Raw genomic sequence first — 18317 nt, 5'->3', positions numbered from 1 at the left:
CACTATATACATTGGTGCATTGTGTCAAAAGTTATAAGTGTTTGAAATTTTGATCCTTGAGGTGTCCTTAAGCGCACCTCTCCACTAGGAAATACTGAAATGGAGTACATCTAACGGGTGATTCCCTTAGAACATAATCTCATCAACTTATATCATTGTGCGAAATATCAATGTGAGGACAATGTGGTTGATGATGATGGATGAAGCTGAAAATTAGGTGTTTTTCACAATACAAGGAGCATTGTTGTCAGGTGTACATGGAAATCTACATGAGATAGAGCGCTCTACCTGATCTCTGATTGTAGAGCACAAAAATACGCCCAGAGGAATTTTGAATCATACATCTAAATGATAATAATCGGAAGATATTGTTGATCAAAAACTAAAATTCATCAAAATTGATTTTTTTCTTCAAATTTCACTCATTTTTGAAAAATCATAACTCAGTACTCATTGGAGATAGAGAGCTACGAATGATCTCATTCTATTCAGAATTTTATAATCTAGAAAAAAGGCTAGAGCAAATTTTTCTGTCCGATTACGAGATTTGGCAGAAATAGCTGAAAAATACTATTGGGAGAGGGTACATAGTGATGTAAAATTCCCGGGAATTTAAGATCGAGGAAATATTCCCAAAAATCATAAATTCCCGGGAATTTATGGGAACTTGAGGAAATTTATGATTTCTTTCATAAAAAATGACCGAAAAAGACGTTTTTTGTTACACAAGGTCTCAATCACCTGTTATACAACAGATTTATGTGAGAAATATAAGGATGAATAGCTTATAAATTGTAGTAAGTTCAAAGAAAACAGTAATTTGAAGTTCATAGACTGATCATAGACTGAAAGGAGAAATGAGCACTCAATAAATCATTCAATCGCATGAATATTATCATGCTACTTTCCTGTCTTACAAGTTGAATAAGATTTTTTACTTACTAAAAAATGCCTGTAGATCAGGTAAACAAAGTCAACAAAGTATTGAGTGTAATTCAACTTTCATTGCATGATTTTATTCAATTTCTCCGCACAAAAATAATTGACCCCCTAAATAGAGATTAGAGTAGAATATAAATCCAAAAATTCGAAATTATAAAATACAGCAAAATAGGCTAAACTAAAACAAGGAGCATACTCGAGTTTAATTCAATATTAAAAAGAAACTAATTCCACAGCTCACAACCTTTCAAGAGTCATTGAGGCTTGTAATAAGATACTAGTCCAGGCAACGAATGCTCAAAAAGATATAGAGGGAAAAGTTTGGAACCCAATTTTTGTCCTCGCAGTCATTTTAAGGGTAGTGAGGGGGTAAGAATATAAAAAGTCCTCACTCCTACCACACTCAACTCTAAAACTGCTATAAAAATTGATGGAAAGCATAAAATGATGAAAAAATACATTAAATTGAAGAGAATTGAATGCTCTACAACTCACTGTTTTTTAAATACTCCTATAGTCCAGTCAATGAAAGATTATAGAGGGAAATTTTGAAACACAATTTTTGACCCCGTAGCTCTTCTTTTAAGGATAGTAAGGGAGTAATCATATTAAAAGTCCTCACTCCCACCCCCTGTGTAAAAAATTACATTTTCTCGATGCATTGTTGTTGAGTAATAAGCCCTGAAAATGCAAAAAGTTGGAAGAATAACAACTGTCTTTTCAAAGATTTTACACTTTTAAAAGTGAATCTCTCAAAAACTAAAGAAGATATCACAAAACCCTACTGTACAAAACGTGTAGGAAATTTATCTAGCTTCATTTTTACTCACTTAGCCATGTCGCTGAAATTCATTGTTTCCCAGTTACATACGTGTCAGCCAGAAATGAAAAAATGCAACTTTTAAACTACCCTCATCCCTTAAGCTCAAGGAGTAGGAATGAAGACTTTTGATATGTTTACCTTCTAAGTAGTTCAAACAAAGCTGCGAAGTCAAATATTGTGTTCCAAACAGTCCCTTCAAATTTCCCTGACAATTGATCTATTGTTGTTTAACTGAAGATGCCACACTCAACACTATAACGGCTGCAACAATCGTTGGGAGATGCGTAAAATAGTGAGACCATAGATGAAATTGAAGAGAATATAATGCTCTATGAGCCCATGATTAGCTCGGATTTTTTCAATGAATCATTAAAAAGTTATAAGGCCAAAAAGATGAAAAAATCAGAACTGGAAGGGGTTTTCTTCAAAATGTGATACCTCAGAGAGCTCATACCTAGAAAACTATGAGAGATATGGAAAAATGTTGGAAATGAAACTTGTAGGATAATTTGTGAGCTTTAATATTATGATTGTGTTCGAAAAAAATTCCGAAAGGCGCATATTGTTCGAGATATATGCAAAAAAACAAAATATGGCACTTTCAAACCACCCCCACCAACTTAGCACAGGGGGTAGGAGTGAGGACTTTTGATATGTTTTACCCCCTTACAACCCTTAAAAGAGCCACGGGGTCAAAAATTGTGTTCCAAAATTTTTCCTCTATAATCTTCATTGACTGGTCTATACGAGTATTTGAAAGACAGTGAGTGAGTTCAAAAAACAGGCTCAAAAAATGATTATGTATTGACTTAAGTTCCCATAAATTCCCAAAATTTCTTGGCTTCGGAAATATTACCAAATCATAAGTTCCTTCCCACTGGGAATATTACCGATCCACATCACTAAGGGTACATAACTTATATATATAAATTTTGCTTATAAGTCAATTTTTCCATGTGAATCATTTTTCATAAAATGATCACAAGTTTTTTGCAAATTGTTATTCCAGTATTGTGGAAATATATTAATTTCAACTGTGAATCAGAAACCAGCTGAAAAGGTTTACTCGAATCAATATGATGTAAACTCTATAAAAATTTGATGAGTATAATCAATATAATTTTATGATTACATTATAGATTTTTTAGGAATCTCCCTAAGGAGTATTTCAGATTACGTAGATATAGGCATTTCGTAAATCTCTGTGATACAAAGATAGTTGAACTGAGTATAATATTTTCTTTTCTAAATAAGTTTTTCGATGTCAATTGTATAAATATGCAAATAAATTGATAATTTCATATCAAGATCCGATTCTTTGAAAATATCCTTACCTACCATTAATTCTTAAATGTTTTCGTATTAGAAAATGAGAAAGGAGTGAATTGAATGTGGATCCTTACATAATGACCATCAAATAATTTGAATTTCCAATGAATTCTTTCTTTTTGTGATGCTTACACAAAGGATTCTGTGCATATGATGGAGAAGGTGATCATGAGTAGACCTAAAGCTTTCCTTTAGATATGGATTCCAATACAACAGTGACCACAGTGAACAATGAAAATGTGATTCCCATAAGTTCTTATGTAATTATTTATACTCGGTCGGCCGTGTGTGTATGAATACCATTGTACTATTATGGGAATTATCTTTTCACAGTCACTTGTGTGTGAATCCAACTTGAAGCACTATTCGGTTACAAGGGGATGAGAATTCCTGACACCATTTTGTTAAAAATTGTTTCGCTTAGTTTTAATAAAATAATTGGAAACATAGAACATTTTCATAATTCACTACAAAATATGGTGTTTCTTGACATACATCTTTATTCTAAACAATTTTAGAAAATTTGACCCAATATCACTTACCAGTATACTTAGTCTACATTTAATCCAATTGAAGCTAACTTCTCCAGTACTTGTTGGAGAGTTTATTTGAACTTTGCAGAAGAGCAGCCATAGTTTGTCAAGAAATAGCTAAAACTGATTGCTTCCGATTTCCGTATATACTTCTTAACTTACATACAAGAACTAGAGTAGCAGGCTTCTTCTATCATAAACCCCCCCCCCCCGCACACAGTTGAACCCGATAATTCCATCTTTGAAGACAATAGGAAAGAAAGGATTTCATCATATCTGGATTTCAAACCACCGAGAAGCGATTTTCAAACACATGAATGACATTGTTGAAGAAATTTTTCCAAATTCTATGGAATACGGGGTCTGTATAATAAGTAACCGGACTGACCTCAGGAAATGTGTTATTGGCAAAATATGTACAATTTTTCATTGGATATCTTCAAAGTAGTTCCTATTGGAGTCGATAACACGCTGATACCGGATTTTCAAATCCTTGAACGCTCCCTGGAAGTCGGCAACCTCTATGCTGTATAGAGCCCTCGTCGTAGCACGTTGAACGTTTTCCAGAGTCCCGAACTGCGTCCCCTTAAGTTGTCTCTTGATCTTGGGGAACAAAAAGAAGTCCGGTGATGCCATATCCGGGCTGTATGGAGGATGTGGCAACGTGACTGGTCGTTTGCAGTTTGTGCCGACTGCAAACGACCAGTACTACAGAGAGGTGCTCCGTCGACTAACCGGCCGGGTTCATCGAGTCCGTCCGGGGATTGCCGATTCGTGTATCCTCCATCACGACAATGCTCCGTCGCACACCTGTCTGCTCGTCACCGAGCAGTTGGCCAAATAGTCGAGGGTAACGTTGCCACATCCTCCTTACAGCCCGGATATGGCACCACCGGACTTCTTTTTGTTCCCCAAGATCAAGAGACAACTTAAGGGGACGCAGTTCGGGACTCTGGAAAACGTGCTACGACGAGGGCTCTATACAGCACGGGTTGCCGACTTCCAGGGAGCGTTCAGGGATTTGAAAATCCGGTATCAGCGTGTTATCGACTCCAATAGGGACTACTTTGAAGATATCTAATGAAAAATTGTACATATTTTGCCAATAAAAAATTTCTTGAGGTCAGTCCGGTTACTTATTATACAGACCCTGTATATCACATTTGAATTATTTTAATATAATCGAATATATGCTTAAAATAATGGACACCAATTTTTTACAATATTTATTTTCATTTGTTCAATATTTCTCTGTACTTTTAAATTGAGAGTATTAATCACTACATACTATCTAATGCCAGTATTAAAAACTTCTCAACTTTTTCAAATCTTCATTTCTGAGTCAGTAATTTGATAAATGTCATCACCGAATAATTTTCACAGTTACATAACTCTTTAAATTAATCAACCTAAATGGAATTCTCTTTATGGTGAGTTCGACAACTGTTAGCATTCCTTATATATAACATTAATACTTCCCATTACGCTGACAGTTTACAATAAATATCACTATATCTACTATAACTGTGTAGGTGTAATATTCCATTTCAATGGCACTCTTTATTGAAATAATCTGCGGTCTTGACCTCTAAGGCGTCATTATCATTGTTGAATGATATAAAAGTTCAACTCAAAACAACATAAGCCATAATTTTTATCTGACATCGTTTTTAATTGTGTTCTATATGTAATATTCGACACAGTTTAATTTCTCGGGCCATTCTATTTTTCTAGGCCATCATAAATGATTCGTTAATTCACCCACCAACCAATCACGTTTTGGATTATGTAACAAACACAATCAATAATATTTTGACATAATTGAACTTGTTTTTGGAGCCTATTGGTGAAATAACGTTGAAAACAATACTGGATATTACTAGTCATTACATAAGGAAAATTCTATTTTATTAATTCTGTTCATTTTTCTAAATGTAAAGCAACAAATACATTCATGTCTTTAGACTCTCAGTGATGGTATAAAGTGTCTAATTGAGTACTGAAACATAATTTGGGAGAAGAGCGGTTTTGGGCTGAGCATGTTACTCTCTCCCAGTCATTGTTAAATTAATTGTAAGATAAATTAATAATCTATTTTCCCTTCACAATTTCAAATTAAAATTCTGTCTTTACTTCACTTTTTTGTTCATCGAGCTATCAAATACATAGAGTCTGAGTTTTCAAGTGTTTTAAACACATATATAACATTATTCACAAGTTCTTCTTGGTCTAGTTGGAGTTTGTGCTAGGAGCATTTGAATCGGCATGCTTATGATCAATGGTCTGGATCTGTTTTTAGGAATTTGCTGTATTCTTCCTCATTCATCAATTCCTCCAGCTCATCTTTCTTATCAATTTCTACTTTGAACAGCCACCCTGAAAAATGAATATAATATGTGAAAGAAATATTACGATAATAGAAATAAATAAGGGATTAGAAAATGAAAGAGATAACGCGACACATTTAAATCAGGGTCATAGTTCTACAGCAACTTTAAGTATTTTTCAATGAATAAAATTGAATTTAGTATCGCAACTGAGCTAGTTTGTGATCTGCGAGATCTAAAAAAAATTGAGAGTAATATTTAAAAATCATTGTGTAGATTACTTTCCAACACTCCGCTACCCTCTATACCTTCGCTGCTTCATTATATTTCGAACCTTGGAACGTTAATCACTGGACCAATCACAAAACGAAATATTCTTTTCTGAGTCACAGTATGCTCTCGATAGCGATACGGTAACTAATCATTCGAATTATGGTTTACAATCAACGTCAAAATTCAAAATAACAGTCGAAACAAGTATTAACAAGGATACTTTGGAATACTTTGCATATAATTATTTATTGTGCATATTGCGCTTTTTATATTACTTAACACGCTATGTATAATAATATGTACTTATTAAATGAAAAGAGAAGCTCACTATCCTTTGCCAATACCAGTTAATACTCCAAAGTATTAAAAAATAATTATCAAGTCAGAGTTTGGTAAAAAGCTTTCATAATTTTATACCTTCTTCGTAGCATGATTTGTTGATGAGGGCAGGACTTTCTTCAACTTTTACATTTTTCTCTACAACTTTTCCTGATATTGGTGAGTACAATTCGCTGGCTGCTTTAACGCTCTCCAGGGCACCTACCTCATCTACAACAAATAAAATTCATTTAGATTAAATTGTTGTGTAACGAACGTGCACATGGATGGGTGGCCAAGTATTCAATTATCACCGAAAACAAAAATTTAGTGACAGGAAAGATTTTTAAAATCAATTTAGATGAATATCATAAACTGTATTAACTTCTTTGTTAATTTAAAAATAATTGTTATAAAAATTGAAAAGTAATAATTCTAGTAATAATTTACATTAGTTGTTTCGTTCCTTATTCATCTATATTTTAGAATACGGATTTAAAGGATTTTTTAAATCAGGTCAGTCATTAACTTTAACGGTAGCATATCTTCAACATGGTCATCTTGATTTGCAAAAAAATGTAAATTAGGGATTTATTCATCTTACCTTGCTTGTTAATTATAGTTCCTACGTCGGGAAGTTGAGCATAGACAACGTCCCCAAGTGATTCCTAAAATAAAAACATATATTGATCACAACCCACCTGAAACAGGTGATAATTATACAGTTAATAATTTATAAGTTGAATTGATTTTTAGAAAACCTCAAGATGTAATAAATATAGTGAGAAGAACATGAGAGGTTTTTATTCAAAAACTAATATACGAGAATGTAAGTTATAATAACGGTTCTCACACTCACTGATTACTTGTCAACACAACACCCAGAATGCACTCCGATTGGCTAATTCTCAGTTAATCGGAGAACATTCTGAGTGTCATGTCATCGTGAAATCGGTGAGTAAGAAAACTATATTAAGCGAGAAACGGCTATTCGCCCTTGAGAACAATGATAATTTTGATATTGACTCAAAAATGTAATCTACCTCTACAAATACATATAAAACGGGGTAAACGGCACAGAAAGAAAATCTATTTGAAGTACAGTAGTTCAAACGTAGAAATCTGATTATAGTTCGATAGTTCAGAAGTGGAAGTCTTATTATAGTTCGATAGTTCAGAAGTAGAAGTAGTTCGGACACAAATGAAATGTGATCACTTTAACTTGAAATTTAATAAGACTGAATAGTTGAAAATTTAGAAAAACATTAATGATCTATGATAAGTGAGTTACCTACCATACGATATCTCCTTTTTATTTCAATGTATCATTTCATAATATTCACGTTAAATTATTAATTTAAAACAGCCTACTATATGAAATAAAAATAAATTCAAACCTGGGCATAATGTGAAATTCCAACTGTCCCTGTATTTCCTTGCATAAGAATCCATTCGTGCTTGTTGGTGTATAAACGTTCTGAAATATAACAAAAGACTTTATAACATACTATACACTGAACAAAACGTGCAAGAATAAATGAAAACGAGCGTACATATTGTTTTGGCTGAGCTCTCTTTAAATAAATTGAAAATATGTACTTTACTTTTGGTATTTTTAGCAGAGATTATTTATTTTAGCAAAGAACTGAAAACAAGTTAGTATTATCAATAAAAGGAGCAAGTTCTCAGATCACAGACATTAATCATGGAGTCCAACAGGGTATGTATTGGGACCACTGCTGTTCATCCTACTAACAATGTACCATGTAATGACTCCATATTGATCATCAGATGTGTGGTGACAATCGAATATCTACTGACAGTATGCCATTCATTATTCCACAGTCATATAACCTATGGCATTTTTTTATTTGGTGGCATGTTTCGACTGCCTCAGACGTGATACTGCTTTAAAAATTCGGAAAGGGAGCAGGTTTTGGGCTAGGCCTGTTGATCCTTTCCTAATCATGTATTTGATGTGTGTATTGTTGAATGTAATAAATGAATAAATAAAATAGGCAATCAGGATTATCACCTTTTTGGACCGCCTTGTAGGCCACTCTCGAGAAAACTGAAAATTCTGACAATATTCGGTCAGTACATGTATTGCTCATTAATATCAGTAGTCTATGGAAGAGACAAAGTAGACCGTCTAAAGAAAAGGAGGAATGTGCATTTCCACCAAACTCGAGTTGAAGGAAATTTAGATATACCCTTAACAGATCGACTGGGACTCAGAGAAGCTTTCACACAGCAGCATTTAAATTATTCAACCTGCTCTCCAGGTTCGTAAAAGGAGGTGAAAAGTTTCAGAGCATAATCAAGGAGTAACGATTAGAACGGCTCATCTATTGACTGGCAGAACTAGAGGATAAACCATTATTATACAATGAGTAAGTATTATATCACTCAACAGATATCACACTAGCTAAAATATGTGTATGTGACTAAGGGATTGAGTAAAATTAAAGACTGTAGAAAGAAACTTCACGAAAACATTACTATTGAAGTTAGTCAGCACTGGTATCTTGAGAATTTAATAAAAGGGTTTGAAGGATTCATTTTTAAAAACATTTTTTGTGACGCAATTTGTTGATCATACCGTACGGTAATTATGTTACAGGGGAAGATTGAACATTACATTGCTTAGAAGAGTGTGTGTGAGATCAAACAAAGCGTTTCAAGTCTCATCAAAACTGTCAAGTTCTAATTAAGTGCATAGTAAATAAAACCTACTCAACGTTCATCAAAGATAAATAAATATAGCTACTAATGACATTACAATTTTCATCAAATACAGTAAATTGTTAAGTAAACGTTTGTATTAATTTTATCAATGTACTAAGTAGCCTACCTTAGGGAGTTGGCTGTAGGACTAGGCCTAAATTAGTTGAAATTTACGGATTTGTTGATAAATTATACTGAAAACAAAATATTGGTTCAAAACAAATAATAAATGGTTCCAAACAATTATTCTACATCAAGATTTGTGGATTTTAAAATGATACCGATAAATTTAAAATTACAAAGAATATTTTTAACTTACTTACCACCTTCAGTTTTTGAGGAGAAAAATCGAACTAAAGCCTCAGGTTTTGTACAACGAATTGTGTTTACAGTTTGACATGATAAACTTTTATTACTCATAAAAGCCACTAATGAAGGTCTAAGTACTAGGAGATTTTTAAATTGCACCATTTTTGAGAATTGTAAGGAATAAATTAGGATATAAGTTGATTATAAGAATCGTGTTATCACGGACACACGTAACTTAATAAATAATAACCTAAAAATGAGAGCCCATTTGGCCAGCTGTTTTTGTCGAGCAGACGATAACATTCTACCCCCCACTAGGAGTCAAAGGTCAAAAATGATACCAATGATAATACTATTAAATATTTTGATATGAACCATGCCGAAAGATCATCTATTACGTTTCAATAAATTATTTACAACAACATTTATTGCCAAAAGACTATGTAATGCCCCCCATACTGTCATACACAGTATCAAAGGTCAGACGTGATAAGCGGTAAAACGCTAATAATTGGTACGCTACAACCGCCACATTTGCAAAATGCAATAATGTTATCAACCTTATCAGTAGCCTAATGAGTTTCTGTTTTTTGTATTCATATTTCCAAATTACTTCGAATATCATCAAACGTCTTTTTATGAATGAGCTGAAATTAAAATTTCTAAATAATATTTATTTTTAGTTCAGTTACTATTACGTTACTAATAATATTATTATTTAGGCCTACCTACGTAAAAGTACTGTACGGTATGTAGACTAAATAGAATCTACAATATCCTATATTCGCTATATTATTACCTTATTTATTCTATAGAAATCTACATTTTGGTCCAAATGAATATAAGATTAAAAATCATGAGAATGCTATTGAGAGTAGCCTATATAAAATAAAATTGTATAATGATTTGGTAGGCCAGGCCTATGCAATGTCTGGTAAGAATAGCCTATTATATACCTGTCAAATCTCAAGAAAATCGATTAACTCGTTTGTCTAAATGCACCACAGGTCAGTGGTGTTTGAGACATGATTGAACCCAAATTAAATAAATTATTTTTCATAATTCAGCATTTCATATGTTTGACTAGCCTACTCACAGTATTAAATCAATAATACAGTATACAGAACAGTTTTCAAAGAAACAGGATTGAGATATTTTGCGTCCCTATGGCTTTAAAAGTTTCGTCAAAGAGCATGTCGTATTTTATACCATTGTGAGATAGAATCACCAATGAATTAAAAAGATAGAAATATTTTTTCTAGACTACGTATATGAAATAATCATGTTTGAATTTTTGTCATATCAGATTTTCATACCTGTTATATTAGGTATTTTTGTCATATCAGATACAGCTGATCTTGATCCTTGATTCTAGAATATGGAAACAAACTGTTAGCATTGGTGTTATTTACAGTCCCGACTCCATCCACCTCACTGATATTATATTAGCCCCTCAAGGGCAATGGCGCATGCCCCCCCCCCAATCCAAGTGTAATGACCCCCCAATCCAAGTGTAATGCCCCCCCCCCAATCCAAGTGTAATGCCCCCCCAATCCAAGTGTAATGCCCCCCCCCCAAAGTACCCCAATTCCCAACCCTTTAGTTTTTAACATTAGTCAGTGTATGACAATAAAATTCACATCTTAAGGTGCGTACAGATATACGCGCCGCGAACATGAGCAATTCACTTCTAATCAGCTGATGCCAAGCTTTTTATATCTGTATTTTACCGTTTCTGTGAAAATACAGATATAATCAGCTGATTAAAAGTGAATTACTCATGTTCGCGGCGCGTATATCTGTACGCACCTCTACATTCTAATCTTCCAAAGGACATTATTTACCTTTGGTCTTGTGAGGACTTCTTTCTGTTTTCATAATATTGTAAAAATATATACCATCGTTTCTTATCTCTTTTAAAATAGAAATAAAGTATCTTTTTGAGACTAGCAGTGCACCCGTTCTTGTTCGTGAGGACTAGAAAGAACTACATTACATCAGGAAAAACTACATGACACATATTTTAATAGGATATTAAAATATAAGTAAGGGAGGCTTTGCTTTTTAAATGTTAAGGTTACTTATAAAAAGTTGAATAATAATATCATTGATAATTCTTTATTGCAAAAGAATATTGCATAGCAATTTTGGTAAATATTCATACAAATTTGGAACGATTTTATTCATACAATATAATATAATGTAGGCAAGTTTAGGTATTCTAAATCCTATACTATTAAACGAGCAATTTCTGTTTAGATGTTTAAATGTCTGTATTTCACCGGATCTCAAAAACGGCTCTAACGATTCTCACAAAATTCATAACATAGTAGGTTTATAATATAAAAATTCGATTGCACTAGGTCTCATCCCTGGGGAAACTCGCTGAAGGATATTTAAAGAATTTATTCATCCTTGGAAAAACAGCTGATAATTTCGTCGTCTGTTGATGATGGAAGTGAGTGAGCGAGTGCATGAGTGTGGGACTGAGACAAAATTATGACTCAGCTGTTGAACTTTTGTACCTAATTCAATCAGGTACTTAGTGGCAGTAGTACAAAAGCCGGTCAAATTTTAATCCTGATTAATTCCAGTAGAACCAATCAGATAAGCTATCTTTTTGAGATGGTCTTCTGTGATTTGGTTCACGTGACATTGATCAGGATTAAAATTTAACATGCTTTTGTGAGAGAAATTTTTGCATTCCTCTGCGAATTAATCTCAATCCACTGTGATTAGATAGAGCCTTTCTGTATGAACTATGAATATTTATTATAATTTCTTCTTTCGTAATAATTTTATATGCTTTTGTAGGTACTCCAGAGCGGAGCTCGGTGCCCCGATATTTATCATAAATTGGAATAGGTTGTCACTGATGTTGTGTTGTTGGTAGTATTCACTTTTTAACATTACAGGAGTAAATAACACAAGTCGGACAAAATGTATCTTTAAATGGTTTGGTTTTTGGAATAAAGATATCATCTGAACAAGTACATTTTATAAATTCTATCTATTAATACCAAAAATCGGGGCACCAAGCTTTGCTTGTTATTTATTCATTGATAAACAGAACTCAATTCTTCAAAATGATTGGGGAAGGACTAACAGGCACAGCCCAAAACTGTTTCTTCCCGGAATTTTGATTTATTCACTATAAAATTCATAGTTGGAATATTTAATATTCCAAAAAGTGGGTTATGTTTCATACACTTGAATTCAAGTGAAATTTTCAGTCCAAATATTCGAAAACATAAAAGTTCTAATACAGCTGATAGTTGCAGTGATAGTAGTTTTAATTTTTCTGCTCAAAATTTTCAAGTTTATTTCAATATTATTGAAACTTTCGGATTGTTTAGTGTTATTTCCGGCTCTTATCAACCCTTCGAAATTCAAAATTCATCAGTCATATCTCGAATACGTATTCTCTGAGTGTTAATCTTTGGTGAAAACAGAAATTTTAAACTTAACCTTACTTTGGACTATTTATGTGCTAAAATCAAGGAATTGAAGAAGTTTTGGGCAATTGCCTGTTTCTCTTTCCAAATATCGTGTTTGTGACTGTTCTAATAAATGAATAAATAAAAAATAAATAATTAGATTGTTTACATACCAAATTGAATAACAAATACACTCACTAATCCCTTGGAACTGTAAATTAATGATTAACTTTAAATATTATGATATATACCATCTCATGTCAACGAATCAGATTACTGTATTTTGATCGAGTCAATTAAAATGTCTAGATTTCTCGCGAGATACGGTAAGCTAATTGATTACACAGCTGATCTCCCACACAGGCACACGCATCTTCTGTTATCGACAGACGACGAAATCATCATCTGTTTTTCCGAGGATGAATTATCCTTTTCATGTCCTTCAGGGAGTTTTCTCAGGGATGAGACCTAATGCAATCGAATTTTAATATCATAAACCTACTATATTCTGAATTTCGTGAAAATCGTTAGAGCCGTTTCCGAGATCCGTTGAACATAAATAACCAGATAACCAGATAACCAGATAGCCAGATAGCCAGATTACCAGATATAAAAAAGTAAAAATATAAACAGATATACATAAATTGCTCGCTTAATATAATAGGATAACAACTTATAGTCCAGTCAAATGGTCGTTTTTCAGGAAACAGCCCCGAAAGAATTTTTTTCGATGGTTCTATATATATTTTGGGGCGCTGAATTCTAATCTGAAATCTGCTGACACGCCAGAGGGCGACTTCACCCGCAAAATTTTGGAATTTTTTTAAGTTTTCCATCTAATCTCGAGAACCTTGAATTTTTCGAGAAAAAGCATTCTCTATAATTATAATATTAAAGATAATAAAATTTCCAATGAATTGAGTGGTCGCGCAGGACTACTTTTTGGATTTTATATCTGAAGTGTTCCACAAGATACGCAACTTTGAATGTGCGAGAAATTTGTGATATTTCCCCCATTTTCATAGTCGTTGCATATGCGATGCAACGTTGCGTATCTTGTGGAACACTTCAGATAAAAAATCCAAAAAGTAGTCGAGGTTGTGATGAATTCTCTCCTCTTTTCACTCCCATGGAATATAGCCTCTACTTCTGTTTTCAATACCGTTCAAAGTTACAGCCAATTGAAGAATGATCTTCATTTTCTCATTTTTCTTGCGATTTTACTGTTATTAAAGAGTCTCTAAAATGAGTACAATACATGATAGAATCTTGCGATTGGTCTTAGCTGAGTTGCCTTAAATTGAACTTGCATTACTGTTTATATCGAAAAACTGTCGAGACTGTGAAAATGAGAAAAATATCGCATATTTCTTGATTTTTTGAAACAAACGTATCTTACTTCACGATTATATATTTTTACAAAAATCATTCACCTCAAAAGAGGAGATTCTTTTCTTCAAATCAAGGCCAAGTATCAATTTGAGTTACCGAGACACACAGTTTTGAATATAGAAATCGGTCATTTTTCTATGCATTGAAATATGGGCTAAAATACATTAAAGGAGGAATTTCTTTTTTTTTTAACAAATTTTAGTGAGATGATACATGATTTTCAACCGCCTTGACGAGCTGATATGAACGAGCTGTAGTACGAGGAGATGTGATCATTCAGTCAAAAGTTATAAGTGACTAAAATTTGATCCTGGACGTATCCTTATGTGTGCCCCCCACTAGGAAATACTGAAATCTAAGGAGTGATTCTCATAGAACATAACTCTCGTAAGGATATTTCAGCCGAAATAAGTTTCTTTTTTGTTAGGAAGGCCATGAAAAGGTATTATAATGAGAATTTGAATTTTGGCTGAGGAAATAATTTTCTATTTTTGGGTGTATTCCTCCTCCCACCACTACTAAATTCAAAAACAGGTACCTAGGTACCTAAGGAATTCTGTTCAGAATTAATATATTGTTAATTCACGTGATGTGTGGCTTTCTATCATTACTAGAAAAAGATCCTAGTTGTATATAGGGTAGAAGTGGTAGGTTTGCATAATTTTGAAAACCCCTTAAAAAATACCCTTTTTTTGAAAACTCTTAGCTCCGGAATCAAAAATCGTAGAGTCCTGCGCGACCACTCAATTTATTGGAAATTTTATTATCTTCAATATTTTAGAGAATGTTTTTTCTCGAAAAGTTAAAGGTTCTCAAGATTAAATGGAAAACTTGAAAAGAAACCGAAATTTTGGGTTTTTTTGGGAGTTTTGGGGGTGAAGCCGCCCTCTGGCATATCAGCAAATTTCAGATTAGAATTCAGCGCCCCAAAATACATATAGAACCGTCGCGAAAAGTTCTTTCGGGCTGTTTCCTGAAAAACGACCATTGGACTGGACTATTACCTATACAAAACAGAAAAAAGTAATGAAGTATTACAATAATTACTTGATTACTGTGTGGTAAATAGGGTGTAAATTTGAAAGATTGAAATTGGTTTCATTTGATATTTTTCACAAATTTTTGACAAGAGAAGTTTTTTCTTCTGTCAAATTCACTAGAGTTTGCGATGTTTTTTATAATTGCATTCCCATTTCAGACACATTAATATCATCATGAAACGCCTTCGAAATAAAATAATTATTAGATTAAAATGTACATTACAATTCAAATATCATTGTGCTTTTAAGAAAATTGGGTTGCAACAGCAAGGAAACTCAACACAGGACCATTAAAAATTTAAACTAAGCAAGGTAATCAGAATAATAGTGGATGATGAAGTTGTAATTTATTTTTGTCAAAGATTTTTTTATCAATTGTGCTTATGCTTTATATTGAGTTACACTTAACAAAAAATCCTAATCTTGTCCTGCATCCTTGTGGGATAGAATCACCAATGAATTAAAAAGCTAGAAATATTTTATTCTAGACTATAAGAAATAATTATTATGTTGGAATTTTTGTCATATCAGATTTTCATACCTGTTATATTAGGTATTTTTGTCATATCAGATACAGCTGATCTTGATCCTTAATTCTAGAATATGGAAACAAACTGTCAGAATTGGTGTTATTTACAGTCCCGACTTCATCCACCTCACTAATATTATATTAGCCCCCTCACTGCTCTCTCAACAATATTACATTACTTATCGTCATAGTGGAGCCCTGTGGTTGGGGGAGCTTTGAGTTGATGATCGTACTCAAGAATGTGTTGAAAACCAGAATTCACCCACAGAAGTTGCCTTGCCTTCAAACCCACGGGATCTGCCCCATCAGGGCAGTTTCGGAGGGGTAAAAAGAAAAACCCTAAGAGACCAGAGATGGGCGAAGCTCAAATGTGGGTCAAGAGGCTGTGGCTGACAGGGTGGCCGGGCGCCCTAGAGGCAGTTTGGCATCCCCTCTCTCAGCGAAAGGACCTACAAAAAGGCCAGGAGTGGAACTCACATAGGTCACGAGTTTGTGGGTGGAGAGGCCAAAACTCACCACTGCTCAAAGAAGGGCGGCCATCCAGGCAAAACTTCTTGGGAGGGGTGAGGCTTTAGACCCTGCAGAGTTTCGGAGGGGCAAAAAGAAAAACCCCAAGAGACCAGTGATGGGTGAAAAACCAGGCACAAATGTGGGTCAAGAGGCTGAGTCAAGGGTGGCCGGGCGACCTAGAGGTAACTTGGACGCCCCTCCCTCAGCGGAAGGACCTACAATGAAGGCCAGGAGTGGAACTCACGCAGGTCACGAGGACTAATCAGTCTGAAGAGACTGCCAATCATATCACACTGGATTGCGACAAGGATTGCAACCAGGTGATGAATGGAATGTTAGTATAGGGAAAAACTCCTGGTTCTTGTAAAGGACATAGATATTGGTTTGCCTAACTAACATACTACTTGGGAACACAATAAGCTTCGGTTGACGTTTGGGGTTCTTTGAACCTATGGATCCTTGAATCCGTCCCTTCAAAAGCAATAAACAATATCGTCATAGTGACCATCCCTCTGACAATAGCCCTAAATCTCACTACTTGAGTATTCTGCTGGTATTTTTTTATTAGTAGTAGTCTCTGATATAGCATAGAGAGAAAGCATGATGACTTCCCGAAAAGTATCATCCTCGGCAAGATAATACTTATCTGACAAATTCAGCATTTCACTGTCCAATGCTGATATCAGACTTTCTGATTTCTGAATTCAAATTCAAATTCATTTATTGCCAAAAAGAAAACAAACAATAATTACTTAACAATAAACTTGCATTTAGGCTCTGCATCAATTATATTATATAGAGTTTCCTTTCGTCTAATATGTATAACATATTCAATATCATCATAAATAAAAAGCCATTGAATTATTATTTTTCTTTTCAATAGGTAATATTTTTAAAATAATATAAACTCAACTAGAGCTCACGCACAGTTGGGTAGGTAATGTTTGTTTAATGCATATGTAATCTTTCATTTAATTAATGCTCAAGTTTATAGAATATCATTATAATGGTATTATAAAGATGCAAATCAAATTATAAACTCTGTATCATTTTGAAAATTGATTTTAATGTAGCTTGCTATATTTTGAGGAAAATATTTTTTATACACAGAAACTATCTGCGCCCCAGATTGATATCTGCTACCTATATGAACGTCGACCGTAATTAAAAAATGCTGTACAACTATTGAAAAATTATGTGTGAAATATTCTGCACGTCAAACTTGTAATGTCAACCGTACAGCACTGTAACTATGAAACAATTCTGCAAAAATTCAGTGCTAAATTCTGGTGATCGTTACATTTTACAGTACCATATCAAGCTGACAGTTTAAAGTGAATCTTACTACAGTAGAAGCTCTAATTTATTACAAAAAAATAGAGATCTGACTCCGAGTTATCGAGGTTCTGCTGATTTTTTTATGGAATACAGTAAGGTATTTTATAAGTACAATAAGTGATAGTTTATTATCGTTACACTTACAATAGATTTTCTTGCTAATGCCCACAATTAATAATATATAGAATATAATTACAATTTTTATTGAACGAAAAAGAATTATATAGTATAGTGAAATATAAAAAATGTCAGTTAAAACCTATTTGAAGCTGTTTTGTTTTCCAAATAATGTTCATTTGCTTTATTCCTTTGCTTTTGTATCTTGTTACAATAGAGTCGGTAACGGGCGAACGTCAAATTGACGAAGGTGAAACTATTTACTCATTACTCTCTCCTCTGATTTCCTTTCTCCATCCAGCACACAGCGAGAGGTAACTATTACTCGCCGTCTTATATATTTCCTCTCTCTGTCCAGAAGTCAGATAAAGAT

The 18317-nt window shown here is 33.7% G+C and overlaps 1 protein-coding gene across 1 annotated transcript; it reads right to left on the bottom strand.

Annotated features, from left to right (window-relative positions):
• Window positions 1-5278: 5278 nt before the first annotated feature.
• Window positions 5279-10029, bottom strand: LOC111052557 (glycine cleavage system H protein, mitochondrial). The gene is made up of 5 exons (XM_022339278.2): window positions 9596-10029; window positions 7943-8022; window positions 7150-7213; window positions 6645-6776; window positions 5279-6003 (listed from the first exon to the last, which is right to left on the bottom strand). Exons 1-5 carry the CDS (start codon window positions 9741-9743, stop codon window positions 5903-5905), a joined length of 525 nt encoding a protein of 174 aa, XP_022194970.1. The 5' UTR covers window positions 9744-10029; the 3' UTR covers window positions 5279-5902.
• Between the last annotated feature and the right edge of the window lie 8288 nt (window positions 10030-18317).

Source organism: Nilaparvata lugens, chromosome 6 (assembly GCF_014356525.2).
Source record: "Nilaparvata lugens isolate BPH chromosome 6, ASM1435652v1, whole genome shotgun sequence".
Lineage (NCBI taxonomy): Eukaryota > Metazoa > Arthropoda > Insecta > Hemiptera > Delphacidae > Nilaparvata > Nilaparvata lugens.
The sequence above is the reverse complement of the archived record's forward strand: the minus strand, read 5'-3'. Positions and strand labels throughout refer to the sequence as shown.